Source organism: Opisthocomus hoazin, chromosome 2, assembly GCF_030867145.1.
Source record: "Opisthocomus hoazin isolate bOpiHoa1 chromosome 2, bOpiHoa1.hap1, whole genome shotgun sequence".
Taxonomy (NCBI): Eukaryota; Metazoa; Chordata; class Aves; order Opisthocomiformes; family Opisthocomidae; genus Opisthocomus; species Opisthocomus hoazin.
The window spans coordinates 93,954,261-93,968,201 of NC_134415.1; the positions used below are offsets into that span (position 1 = coordinate 93,954,261).

Here is a 13,941-nt window from a genome sequence, read left to right on the forward strand (position 1 = left end):
GGAAACAGAGTGTACGAAAACAGAGTAAATTATCTCCAGACATGTACCAAATCTTGACAGCTATCTTCTTTCTGTGATGGTTTACAAGAAAACACCTGCTTCTTCACCATGAAACAGCTATTCATGAAGTTTAGAAAGCAGAGAGGAAAGGGCCCAAATAAAAACTGCGGTGCTCAACAGGAATGTACTCTCTCCACTACAGGGTAAACAGCAGCACTAAGATGTTACTGATATCAATTCTAACTGCTCTGGGGAAGATAAAATTACCGGATTATTTTATTTTCACTGAGTTGTGGAATTTTTATTTTTTAAGCTCTAACACTAGGCAGGCTGGCCACTCTACACTTTGCCTCTGGTACCACGCTACCTTTTATTAAATATGTATCACACAGAACTAAAGCTCTGCCTCAGGACACAGAAAAGCACTGGAGAAGTGGACAGCAAAAGCATAGGCATAGCCTGCAAGTTACAACCATACAGACCTTGTGGATGGTCTGAACAGTATCGTGCCAACATGCAGAAGACACATGGGCAGGGGTTGCTTTCTGACACCAGCTTTGCCTTCTATATTCCTTGCCTGAGAAACTGGCTTAGTCAGGAAGGTAAGCAGTGCTGTGTCCCTGGCCCCAAGTCACTCACATTCAGCCTAGGATCTGTGGATGCCCATGAGCCACAAACTACTCCAATGCAACTGCAGAAGGTAATTAAGAACAACTCCAAACAAAATAGCCTAAACTGGCCGTACAGGAAACTCTAGCCCTAATAGAAAAAATAATTAATCAAGAAAGATTCAGCATGATCAATCATTAACAGCTGTTATGTGACCTCTGAGCAATTCACACTAACTTGTATCTAGCAAGGCTCTCCCTCTTCTAAAGACAGACCTGGACCACCAAAATGCTGAGGGTAAGACATCTCCAAGTGTGCAGGGAACCGAATGCAGACTTGCTGAATACCAGATGAGCCTCACAACTGCCCTAGCTCCTGAAGCAAACACACTACAACAGGCATACTAAGGTGAATTCTGCCATGTTGCCTGAGAATCTAGAGAGCCGGACTTCAAGCTCTCTGTATCTGTAGGCACCAGGATAATGACAAATCCCCTCAACAGGCCAGGGCCTCAGAAACTCTGATGTGGCCTCTAGCTAGTTTTTTTAAATTCTCTCTTTCCTCTTCTTTTTCTTATCAGTGAGGAGTTACTGATATGTCATTTGACACGTACAAAAAGGAAGACAAAGAAATGTGTATGAATCTCTCCAGGATCTTTAAGAAAAAAAAAGGAGAGACTGATACTTAACAGTGCAAAGAAATCCGTGCCACAGCAATTGCCTGTGCACTGAATAGTTTCTCAAGAACACTGCACCTCTTTCAGCAGCCTATTTTATTTCTTTCTTGTCTATAGGCCTTCACTGTTTTGATGGAGTTGATACCCATATATTATATTTCAGGGAAGGACAATAAATATCACATATCTCTGTTTCTACTGCTGTGCCCACTAGGCACTCTCTCAGGGCTTACCCTAACACTCTAAAACATCAGAGAAGCTTCTAAGACAAAAAACCCAACAAAAACAAAAACAGAGTTAGCCTCTACGTAAATCTTTTTCCTTCAGCTCAAACACCCACTTGGAAACAGATTTCCTTTTAATTTTGGTTGACATAAATTTCAGGTGATCTCACATCAGTGGCAGATTTCTGCATATAAAACTGTCACTGTTTCAAAGTGCTATCTTTCAGCTTTGTAAGGTTAAAATTAGAGTGCAGTTTCACTGGGAAGTGCAGATTTCCAATCTTCTGAAAGATCCAGGAGGTGCTTAAAGTCTAAGAAGGGTTGTGTATTCAACTGTGGAGATTTCAGAGAAAGCAGAAGAGGGAGGTGTGAGGCATAGGCCTAATTTCAGACATCACTTCTCCAGCATTTATTGCTTTCTGCTTTAAGAGCTCTCCAGGTCCAGCTCTGGTTCCTGCAGATCCTGGTTGGATACATGTACCTATGGCTGCTCACCTACCACGTGAAGAAGCTAGAGCTCTAGCTGGGGGCTGCAAATTCCACTCTGGAAGCCACATGCCCAAAATTTAGGCATTTCAGTACTTGGCATCATCCTATAGACACTTTGTGAAGCTGGCCCTAATGCACCAATCTGCAGTGATCTCTCCAACTGTCTGGACTTTTCATAGTCTGTGCAAAAAAGGTAATAGTAACACGTGAGTAAGGGATAAGTAATAATTTGTTTATTCTTTAAATAGTGTTTTTAACCTGCAGGATACTGAATATGTAGTACTATGTTGGATGCTACCAGCAGTGCTTTAGAAAAATCTGAGTAACTCGCATGTAAAATAATTGATTTCGCTGTGTAAAATAACTTCACAATGTGAGGTAGAGCATTTAGAAATTTTTCTGTAATCTTGAAAGCAAAGGAATTAGTTAGTGAAAACTTAGAAAATGAACCGCAATCTTCATCTTCCCTTTTCTACTGGGTCCGGCTGGCATGGACCTTAACCTTCCTCACAGTAATGCCTACGGTGTTGTGTTTTAGGTATGTGACTAAAACAGCCTTGGTAACACACCAATATTTTGGCTATTGCCAAGCACTGCTTACACAGCATCAAGGCTGCCTCTGTTTCTCACTCTGCTCCCTGCTGCTGCCCCCAGAGAGTAGGCTGGGAGTGGGCAAAAGAATAGAATCATAGAATGATTTGGGTTGGGAGGAACTTTAAATTTTGTCTAGTTTCAACCTCCCTGCCCACACCTTCCACTAGACCAGGTTGCTCAAAATCGCATCCAACCTGGACTTGAACACTGCCAGGGAGGGGGCAGCCATAACTTCTCTGGGCAACATGTTCCAGTGCCTCACCACCCTCATTGTAAAGAATTTCTTTCTTATATCTAATCCAAATCTACCCTCTTTTAGTTTAAAGCCATTACCACTTGTCCTGTCATTACACGCCCTTGTAAAAAGTCCCTCTCCAGCTTTCCTGTAGGTCCACTTCAGTTACTGGAAGGCTGCTATGAGGTCTCCTCAGAGCCTTCTCTTCTCCAGGCTGAACAGCCCCAACTCTCTCAGCCTTTCCTCACAGGAGAGGTGTTCCATCCCCCTGATCATTTTTTTGGCCCTCCTTGGACCCACTCCAACAGGTCCATGGCTCTCCTGTGCTGAGGATTCCAGAGCTGGACGCAGGACTCCAGGTGGGGTCTCACCAGAGCAGAGTAGAGGAGCAGAATCACCTCCCTCAACCTGCTGGCCACGCTGCTTTTGATGCAGCCCAGGATACAGTTAGCCTTCTGGGCTATGAGTGCATGTTGCCAGATGAGCTTCTCCTCAACCAGCACTCCCAAGTCCTTCTCTTCAAGGGTGCTCTCAATCCATTCTCCACCCAGTCTGTATTTGTGCTTGGGATTACCCTAACCCAGGTGCAGGACCTTGCACTTGGCCGTGTTGAACTTCATGAGATTTTCATGGGCCCACTTCTCAAGCCTGTCTAGGTCCCTCTGGATGGCATCCCACCCCTCCAGTGTGCCGACCGCACCACACACCTTGGTGTCATCAGCAAACCTGCTGAGGGTGCGCTCGATCCCACTGTCCATGTCACCGACAAAGATGTTAAACAGCGCTGGTCCCAGTACCGACCCTTGAGGAACACCACCTGTCACTGGTCTCCACCAACCAGAGGTTGGGAGGAGACACAGCTGGGACAGCTGACCCCAACTGGCCAAAGGGATATTCCATACCATACAATGTCATGCTCCTAAAAAACCGGGGATTGTTTGTGTTCCAGGGTAGCCATTGCTTGAAGACTGGCTGGGCATCGGTCTGCTTTTGTGAGATGGTGAGTGACTGCATTTGCATCGCTTGGGTTTTTTTCCCTTTCCTTCACTTACTAAATTGTCTTCATGTCAACCCATGAGTTCTCTTGCTTTTGTTCTTCCTATTTTCTCCACTGTCCTGCTAGGGGAGCTGGGTGGAGCAAGCAGCTATGTGGTTGATGGCTGGGGTCAACCCACAACAGTCCTTTCTGGCTCCTGAACAGAGATTCGAAAAGGCTCAAGATAAGGACAGATTTGATCAGAGTGTGCTAGACTGAATTTACAGCTGTTATACCTGTTTAGCTGTTACTTGGCAGGCTGTTACTTCATGTTGCTAGTCTCAGTGTTGACCTGCTTGCTCTTGATGCTGATTTCTTTTTTCCCCTCTGTTGCTCTGTTGCATGCTCCCTTTCTTCCTGTAGCTCAAACTTGAGACCTTGTTAATGGCTGTTTTCAGCTTTTGCTGTTTGCTGTGTTGCTTATCACTTTCTTTTGCTTTGCCTGGGAGAGCCATGGTAAAAGCATTGGCCTGAAGCCTAATCTGGTATTTGTCCGCTGCACTGCTGCCATTCCATTAGTCTGGGAACCATCTTGCGGAGACCATTAGCACTTAGACCTTTTTCCTCCAGGAGCCACTTTGAGGAGGAAATGAAGAATGGCATCATCTTCTTCTCCTCCGGGACAGAGGTTTCCACCCTTGCTGCAATGGCCCTTCACTTTCTTGAACATGCCAGTATAACCAGAAGGCTATACTGGTGTGTGCAGTGACACTGATTTTGGCTTCTCATGAGGTTAAACAACCACATGGGAATGCCACACAGGAACGTGCCCTGAGGCAATGAATCCCCAGGTGGCAAGGTGCGTGGGAGAATTTGGGCAGGTGCCGAGAGCAGTTTTCACCTCTGATGGTTTGGGACTCCACTGCTGAACAGACATGGGATCCTGTTGAATTGGCAGACCACCTGCAGGAAGGATGCCTTGCGTATACCATAAAGACACAACTTCCAGCACTGTGTTGGGGCCTGGGGTAGGCCTATACCTACCAGAGAGAGTCTCTGGATCTGAGGATGCACAGACAGACACTGTGGCTAAATCAGAAACCCAGCCCCCAAGTACAACAGCTGCTCCCGCAGTCCAGAAGAAACAACGGAAGCATAGGTCAACCTAGTTAGTAAAGGAGATAGAAGCTCCTCCTGAGGGAGAGCAGGAAGAAGAGATCATGGACTGGCCAAAGGCAGACATTTCGAAGCATCACCCAAGAAGGTGACTCAAGGTGAGAAGGTGACACCCAAGAAAGAGACTCCACTGCATAATAAATTACCAGAAAATGAAAAACAATATGCTCTATTTACTGTTGGGTGCTGTCATATTGTGGGAAAACGTTGGAAGTGGAAAGCTGCTGTGCAGAGTCCCGCAAGACAAGCCACAGAAACTGTCACAGGCAAAAGCGAATCAAGTCAGTCTGCAGAAGTGAAAGCCATCCAGCTGGCCCTGGACATCGCCGAAAGAGAAAAGCGGCCAGTGCTCTGTCTCTACACTGACTCACGGATGGTGGCAAATGCCCTGTGGGGCTGGCTACAGCAACCAACTGGCAGCACAGACGTAAGCGCATCTGGGCTGCTGCACTGTGGCAAGACATTGCTGCCCGGGTAGAGAACCTTGTTGTAAAAGTACGTTACATAGATACTCACATGCCCAAGAGCTGTGCCACCAAAGAACAGGGAAACAGGCTGCCAGAGCTGAAATGGCTAAGGCGGACCTGGACTGGGAACCTAAGGGTGAGCTATTCATAGCTCATGACACATCAGGACACCTAGGAAGAGATGCAATGTATAGATGGGCTCGTGATCAAGGGGTGGATCTGACCACAGAAGCCATTACAGAATCACAGAATGGTGGGGGTTGGAAGGGACCTCTGTGGGTCATCTAGTCCAACCCTCCTGTCGAAGCAGGGTCACCTACAGCAGGCTGCACAGGACCTTGTCCAGGCAGGTCTTGAATATCTCCAGAGAAGGAGACTCCACAACCTCCCTGGGCAGCCTGGTCCAGTGCTCCGTCACCCTCAGAGGGAAGAAGTTCTTCCTCATGTTCAGATGGAACTTCCTGTGCTTCAGTTTGTGCTCATTGGCCCTTGTCCTGTCACTGGGCACTACTGAAAAGAGCTTGGCCCCATCCTCCTGACACCCACCCTTCAGATATTTATAAGCATATATTAGGTCCCCTCGCAGCCTTCTCTTCTTCAGGCTGAACAAGCCCAGTTCCCTCAGCCTCTCCTCATAGGAGAGATGCTCCAGTCCCCTCACCATCCTCATAGCCCTCCGCTGGACTCTCTCCAGTAGCTCTTCATCTTTCTTGAACTGGGGAGCCCAGAACTGGACACAGTACTCCAGATGGGGCCTCACTAGGGCAGTGTAGAGGGGAAGGAGAACCTCCCTCAACCTGCTGGCCACACTCCTCTTGATGCACCCCAGGATGCCATTGGCCTTCTTGGCAACCAGGACACACTGCTGGCTCATGGTCAACCTGTTGTCCACCAGGACACCCAGGTCCCTCTCCGCAGAGCTGCACTCCAGCAGGTCCGCCCCAAGCCTGTACTGATGCATGGGGTTGTTCCTCCCCAGGTGCAGGACCCTGCACTTGCCCTTGTTGAACTTCATCAGGTTCCTCTCTGCCCAACTTTCCAGCCTGTCCAGGTCACGCTGAATGGCAGCACAGCCTTTCGGTGTATCTACCACACCTCCCAGTTTGGTATCATCAGCAAACTTGCTGAGGGTACATTCTAACTCTTCATCCAGGTCGTTGATGAAGAAGTTAAACAAGCCTGGGCCCAGTACTGACCCCTGGGGGACACCACTAGTTACCGGCCTCCAACTAGACTCAGCGCCGCTGATGAAACAGGATGCATTGAACAGGTTACCCATGAATGCCAAACACACGTCATCACCAAACAAGTCAAGTGAGTAAAACCTCTCTGCTATGGAGAACAGTGGCTGGGAAAGACAATGTGGGCTGCTCTTCCCTCAGGAAAAGGCAAACCCATTCGTGTGGTCCCTTTTGCTCAAGGGCCAGCGTGCAGTTGGTGGGTAAAGCAGGATGGGGGAAACCCAGTGTGTACCTCAAGGAGATTTATCTTGGCATAAAATAATCCATGAGTTGAGTTGTACAAGTTCCCTCTTGGAACAAGCACTAGGCACTAACATTTCCTTACTCTTACATAGCACTAACTAGAGCGAGATAACTGTAGTAATTTTGGAATTACTCTACAGTAAATTAGAAAATCAGATTCATGTGTTTGATTTGTCTGAAATGTAGTCTCTTCTCACACACTTACAATATTGTAGCAATGTCATTAAGATCAAACAACAGATTATAAAGTCATAAAAATATGTAAATTATTGTCATGTCAGTGCTACGACATAGCACTGGATTATCAATCAAATGATTTGTGTTCTTGTGTGCTCACAGCTCTTATCTCGTTCGCAGGAAATAAAAATGTTTTCTTTTTTTCTGAGTACTTTATTTCAAAGTCCATTAGCAGAATTTGTTACTGAAAAATTGGGGAACGCATCCCAGAAGACTGAGAAAAGGACAAGATAGATTAATGATGATGTTTGCCATTACATCAACTCAGAAAAATTTCAAGGTCTTGTTCACGCTTCAGAACATGGAGTTTGTCTGTAGGTACCAGGAGGATCCCTCCTCCTGTGGTATAAGGTGTTTTGTGAACCAGTAAGCATCAGTCATCTTTTTGTACCCTTCTCCCCTCTTACACCAGCTATCACATGTTCAAATGCCTGACACCAATTCATTTTGGATACTTATTGAAAACACTGAATACAGACTTCCTCTGTACTGCAGTTACATTCTGAAAAGTGATTATTTCAAATAGTAATGTCCTAGTCAGAAAAATCTATTCTGAGATAATACCCTTGTGCATTACCGAGGTTTTCCACTAAAAAGTAAATGGGGAGAAAAAAAACCCAACCTATTAATGCTTTTACTAACACAGAAAAATCAGTATGGCTATGAACATGACGTTGGGTCATGGCTCATACACCACGTGCTTGTGAACCTCTGTTGAAATAACATGACCGAAATAAAGAGTGTACCTATTCTGCTTTGCCTTGTCTAGCCCTCATATATTTAGAGGAACAGCAATGGATCTGACCAGTCTATATTGTAAGTCAGTCAGCCTGTACTGTCAGTAACCACATGTAAGGCAGAATAAGTACATAAGCAGTTTCCTGGTGAGACTGTAGAACTGGCAGGCAGAAAAACAGACAGCGTTTGTTAACAGAGCAAATTGGGTTAGAAATTGCCTGGACACAAATCAGGAATGAGAAGCTACAGTTTTCACTAACTCAACTAACAGATAACTCGGGGGGCATTTTTTCAGTTTAAGTTATTTAACAGTGATTTTTTTTTAGCTATTTATGTCAAGATAGACATTTGAAAAAGCTCACCATGGAAATGACAGAGAGAGACAAGATGGGCAATGTCTGCTGACTTCAACCAATTGTGATATTTTAACCTCCTTTCCAGCGCTGACCTCCTTTGCCTCCTGTCTAATGTTTTGCCTCTACTCTATTACCTAAGAACTTCATTACCTAATGCAGCAGGCGAACTGATGAATGTTGCAGATCCTGCACGTACTGCTTCCTTCACCCTAGAAAATACAGTTATTTTCAAGGCATGTTTGCTCTTTGAAGATGTTCATGCAGACAGTGAGGTCTAGTAATAAGATTAACTCTGCTCAACCAAAACGGCTGTCAGCTGAGCAGACGGATTAACAAGATCATCTCACATGTTGCATGGCATCTTCTTCCTTGCTAATTCCAAACAGCAATTTCTAAGACTAAACACGCTATAAAGACAAGCTGAAAGGGTAAGAAACAACAGCTTAAAACATTGTATTTCCCAGGCAAAATAAAATCACACAGAACAATGTAAATGTTCCTATTTGTAGGTGAGGGGCTGCTCCATCAGTGAGGGTCAAAATCCCTTCCACGTCCCAGATACATTTCTTTAACTGACTTTTCTTACCTCGAAGTAGGAAGACATAATCAGCAGACCTGAACGATCCATCAGCGAGAAGCAGCTTTGTTAGAGCACTGTTCAGTCTGGCAGGGACTAAGTTAGAACCAGCTTCAATGTATCTTCACCACATTGTAGTTAGAAACCCACACAATGCCCACATTTACTCTGGTGCAGCTATTGTAACCACAGAGATCCTCTTCCCGTTTCATTCTCCTACTGAATTACCAGACTAACCGTACCCAATCACTTCCTGATGCAGCCACGGCCGCACATCAAAGCTCCCTTTCTCTCACCAGTCAGTCTAACAGGTACCTCAAACCTGCGTCCTACGGGATGTACAGGTCACATGGTTGAAGTATGAAAAGACACAGCAAGGCAAAGAGGGCCCAGCTGTGCTCTTTACAACATTTTGTTCAAAGGTGAGTCCAATTTTTTCCCACACTACAACAGTGCCCAAGACTCAGGGCTGCAGCGTACCATGCTGGCTGAGTAGGAGAGTAAAACATTCGTGTGGTGTCTTTCTCAAGATACCAGTCAAAGGCTACCACTTCAGCTTGCACCAGTGGATGGAGAAGTTATTGCAGCTTACACTGTCAGAGAAACCAGCCCACCCATGAATCTGTTGTTAGATTCACAGGCTCTCACGCTTAGCAGTCTTTCAGCAGAGGAAGACAAGCCTCCAGCTGCTTTGCTTTAGGGAAAAATAAAACTGTTCTACAATTCAAACAGCAAATAGTTTTCATTTATCTTAGAGACTCTGATTGCATAAAGGTTCTCTGAGAATAAATGAAATTTACACTATGACAGCAGCAGAGAAGGAGCTTAATTACAGTGACAATATAACTCAATCTAGCCAATGTTCTCATTTACTGTGCCAAAGACTTCCCTCTCAACTTTCATGCTTGGACTAGACCCAAGCAGCAAGAAAACCATAAACCCCCAGCTTATAATGGTCTCACAAGGCACTTTACCATCAATAAGTTGTACATGAAGCATATGTCACTACAAATTCTTACATTCATGGAGGGAATCCGCCAGATGAAGACAACTTTAGGGTTTACAGATGAATTATGTTAATTTTCACTGTATGATCATCACCTGCTCCTATTAATTCAGATACTACTACAGAAAGCTCAACATGAAGTCCCAACTTTTTAAATGGTCAACAGGGTGTACTAACATATTATCTGTTGATAACAGCTACTTACTCCACAGTACCGATCATCACTGAATATCTGTGGTGGCAGTGGATTGCCTTGCGCGGGCTGCCTATCTTCAGGAATGTTTTTATACATCCATTGTCTTTTCTCCTCCGACATTGTGATATCCACTTCTTCAAACTCTATGCGATTGGCTTCCAGAAACCTCACCACATCTTGTTGCCTCTTCTTTATCTACATGAAAGAAAGAAAAAAGAAAACAATGCTCAGAGCAAGTCCACCATAATCCAGCCATGCTTGCAAACCTGAGAACATTCCTCCTCTCTTGTCCCACTTTCACAGGATGGGAAGTCACAAACTCAGGAAGACAAAGGAGAAAACATTATTTTTTTAGTTTTAAATCTGTAAAAGTTAAACACTGTTATTTCTTTACAAGTTGGCAAAGGTTATACTTCCTCCCCTCATTTCTAGAAGGCTGTCTCTTTAGTTCAACGTGGGGGAACGTGTGGGAACATCAGCCTTTACTCTCTAAAAAAGCTTTAAAAAAAAAAACAACTGTATGAGACTCTTCAGAAGTTGGAGTTAAAAGAGGTAGCTTGTTTTCCAAATCACTAGGGCCTACATTTTTAAAGTATACAGGCACCTAGAAATGCAAGGTAAGCACCCTGGCAAGCCGCAGAAGAATCTACTCCTGTAAGTGCTCACTGAAATAAACATGTTGGTACATCTTAAAAAAACCCCCACCCCAGCTACACATATTTTTGTTTTCCTAGACACTTGCGCATCTTTTAAAAATGCAGCTTGATGGTTTCCTGAACAAGGCTTGCTGAATCTTTAATTAAGAATGTCTGTCTGCATAACACAGATGTCTAAAAATAAGCATGATCTCATCTCTTGGAAACTAACTTCATTGCAAAAAAAATGAAAATGCGTGAGTATGGGGTTTCTGCCCCTCAAGACAACTATCATCTTCATACAAAAGCCTAAAAGAGGTAGAACACTGGCAGTTTTTAGCTCACTGTAGCTAACTAAGATCAACCCGTAACAGCTCGCTGGGCTTCAAGCAGATACACTCAGGTAAGACTACTTCTCCCTCAAACAGGACTTCATATCAAGATAGCAATCTTTGAAATGAAAGTCTGCAGGGCTGAGGAAAGCTACCTGGGCTCATTCAGCCAGGTCTGCTCTGCATTCTCTTTAGTGCATACTGTACTTATTGCATGTACTTAATGAAATTAATTCTTTCAGAAAAGAACTATAAATTATACGCTGTATTTTTTACAGCTATCATCAAGAGCACTATTTGAAGAAAAAAACCACAGCTTTAATAATTTTACAGTATTCCTGGAGTGTCAGATCCACGGAGTTGCTGACTGGCATCAAGCCCAGCTGGATGAATCATGCCTGTGGGTATCATATGACCTAGATACTATTTGAAAATCAGAGGATTTTTAAAGTGCATGTTCTTCTAGGTGTTCTTGTCACGCAGCTCATTCTGTCTACCTAAAAGCACCACAGAAATACATGACTTTTGGCGATAATGCTGACGGAATTACTGTTTCCTTGAAATAAGAGGTTGCCATCCCAAGAAACTGCAAAGACAAAGCTCTTAAATGACTCGTTTCTTTCTTAAGAAGTGGGCTGCATAGTAAGTTTGTGTCTCAGCATCTTATTCTTTTCCCTTTTCTTACATATAGTGGTGGGGTTTTTTTAGGTATATGTGGAAGGATCACTTCTTCATACAGAAGGCAGCTCCTAAAATTGTGTGCCAATAATGCATTATCAACAATAGCAGAATTACCACATCATCATCATCACTGCTGGTACTGAAGACAACATGCCTTTTACTATCTTCCTAAAAATTGCAAAGACAAATTCTATTGTCAATGTAGAAGCAGAAGACAAAAATATTTTCCTCTTTCGCCAAAAAAAGCTGTAAAAGAAGCCCAAAAGAGACAGAGACTGAAATATTCTTAATAAAAATATTAAGTTTTCATTTCAAAAACAGAATTGAGACAGAAATGAGATGTCTAAAACAAAACAAACAGAAATGAGATGTCAAAAATGTGTGGGTGAGGTAATTTCCTTATAGTGGAGTACTGCTAAAAACAACATGAATTCTCTCCGACGGCATTGAGCAGCTGCACTGGTCAGAGCAACCAGCAAACTACTTGGTGCCTAGGCCAGTTCTCTGACCCTGAGGCCAAATGGCATCATCTGGCCAAGTCTGTTAAACCCGCACCCTCTCAGGGTGGCTGCATGCAAACTGTACATTGGGAATGATCCCTGGCGCGCTGCAACATCTAAATCACGGCCATGAGCTGTTTGTGAGACTGTCAGTTAGCCTTGGCCAAAGCTGTCCATGCCGGCAACCGCTCTTCTAACAGTTTCAGAGCACGAGACAGCTCCGTTGCTCAGGCCCAGGCCACGCGCCAGTACACACGTATCTGCATGTACCCATTTCCATCTGCTGTCTTCCAGTAGTCTGTACACTGGCACAAGTTTAACTGCAACTCAGATTTAATCACATCCCTAATATTTTATTGTTCACATCATGAGAATTCTCCCACATACCCACATTTCCTAATCTCTCCTTTTTATTTTTATAAGACTAATTAAGATGTTGAAGTGAAATAAATTGTGGGATGTCTTTTTTAGCCAGAAGCCTTGCAATTCTCCACACAACATCTGCATGAGTTATCAGCTGTGGATGTGCCAGCTGCATAAATTTAAACAAAACACCCTGAAAATTTTTAGCCCAAAAGTAGCATCTTCTCCTCCACCAAGTGATTTGATTCAAGCCTGTAAACGTAAACAAGAGCATTAGTTACATTAAAAATCCTGTTAAATTCTGCTATGTTTTTTAAGATGCTCAGAGCATCTGCCACAACAGAAGCCAGCTGATTATTCCCCAAGAAAACCACAGGACCTTTGTCTTCCTCTGCAACTGGATCTGTGCCGCAGGAGTGCGTCAGCCTCAGAATCCTGCCCGCAGCTCTCATCTGTTGTCACTCTGAGCTCTAAAAATTTCCAGTGTTCAACCACGTGAAACACCGAGCACAGACAACATGGCACGAAGAGCAGCGTCAGTTCTGCCTTCCTCACTAGCCCATGCAGAGGATCTGAGCCCCTGTCAAGAGCCCAGTAGAGACAAATACATCCTCATTTGACACACTACGGAGATGGATACTTTAATCCTCTTTGTGAAATTTAGCCTTGTACCTTGTTGCTTCCAAGGTTTCCAGAGTGTGACACAACTGAAAGGAACCTGAAAAGAGTATTAATATGATCAGAGATAGCATGTTCAGAAAAACTTGATTTGTGGCTATCTATACACCACTCTGGGAAAGCATCTGTATTCTTACAGGATAGACTGCTTTAGCATCAAAATATTTTGGTTTTAATACACTCCAGCACACAAGAAGACACTGTGAGATATACCATCAAAATATATACCCATTTTGAAGTGTCCAAGGAAAACACATCCCCTACTTAATTTTGTATTCCATAAAGAGATCACAGCTTCCACATGCATCCTATTTATCTCATCTCAAACAGGCAGTTTGATGTGGATTATTTTAAAATTTCCTTGCAGTCATGAAAGAGTATTAGCCATAAATACAACTAGAAACAGGAAATATCATCTCTTTTTGTTAAGCAGCCTAGTGGTTTGACTGAAATTGAATTAGTTTTCCTCATGCACTTGGAAACTTCTCTTTCTCATAGATAGCATGGTCATTGTTTGAGTTTAGTTCAAGAAGGAATGTAAGAACTTACTGATATCTTAGCCATTACCAGGGAAACCAAGGTCTTCCGAGGTTTCCTATCTGTCAGGTGTGGGGCAGCTAGGAAGGAGGGCACAGATGGACAGACCGTGACTGACATCCAGATTAATCAATTAGAGTATTCCATACCATCAGTGTCATGCTTTGTATATAAC

General features: G+C 43.8%; 1 protein-coding gene across 1 annotated transcript in view; it reads right to left on the minus strand.

The window, feature by feature from the left end:
• The window catches only part of SH3BGRL2 (SH3 domain binding glutamate rich protein like 2), a 49,459-nt gene that overhangs the window by 15,069 nt on the left and 20,449 nt on the right, over window positions 1–13,941 (minus strand). Inside the window, exon 2 of the mRNA XM_075414464.1 lies at window positions 10,050–10,235. Within this exon, the coding sequence (XP_075270579.1) occupies window positions 10,050–10,235 (186 nt within the window). The remainder of the gene's footprint in view (window positions 1–10,049; window positions 10,236–13,941) is intronic.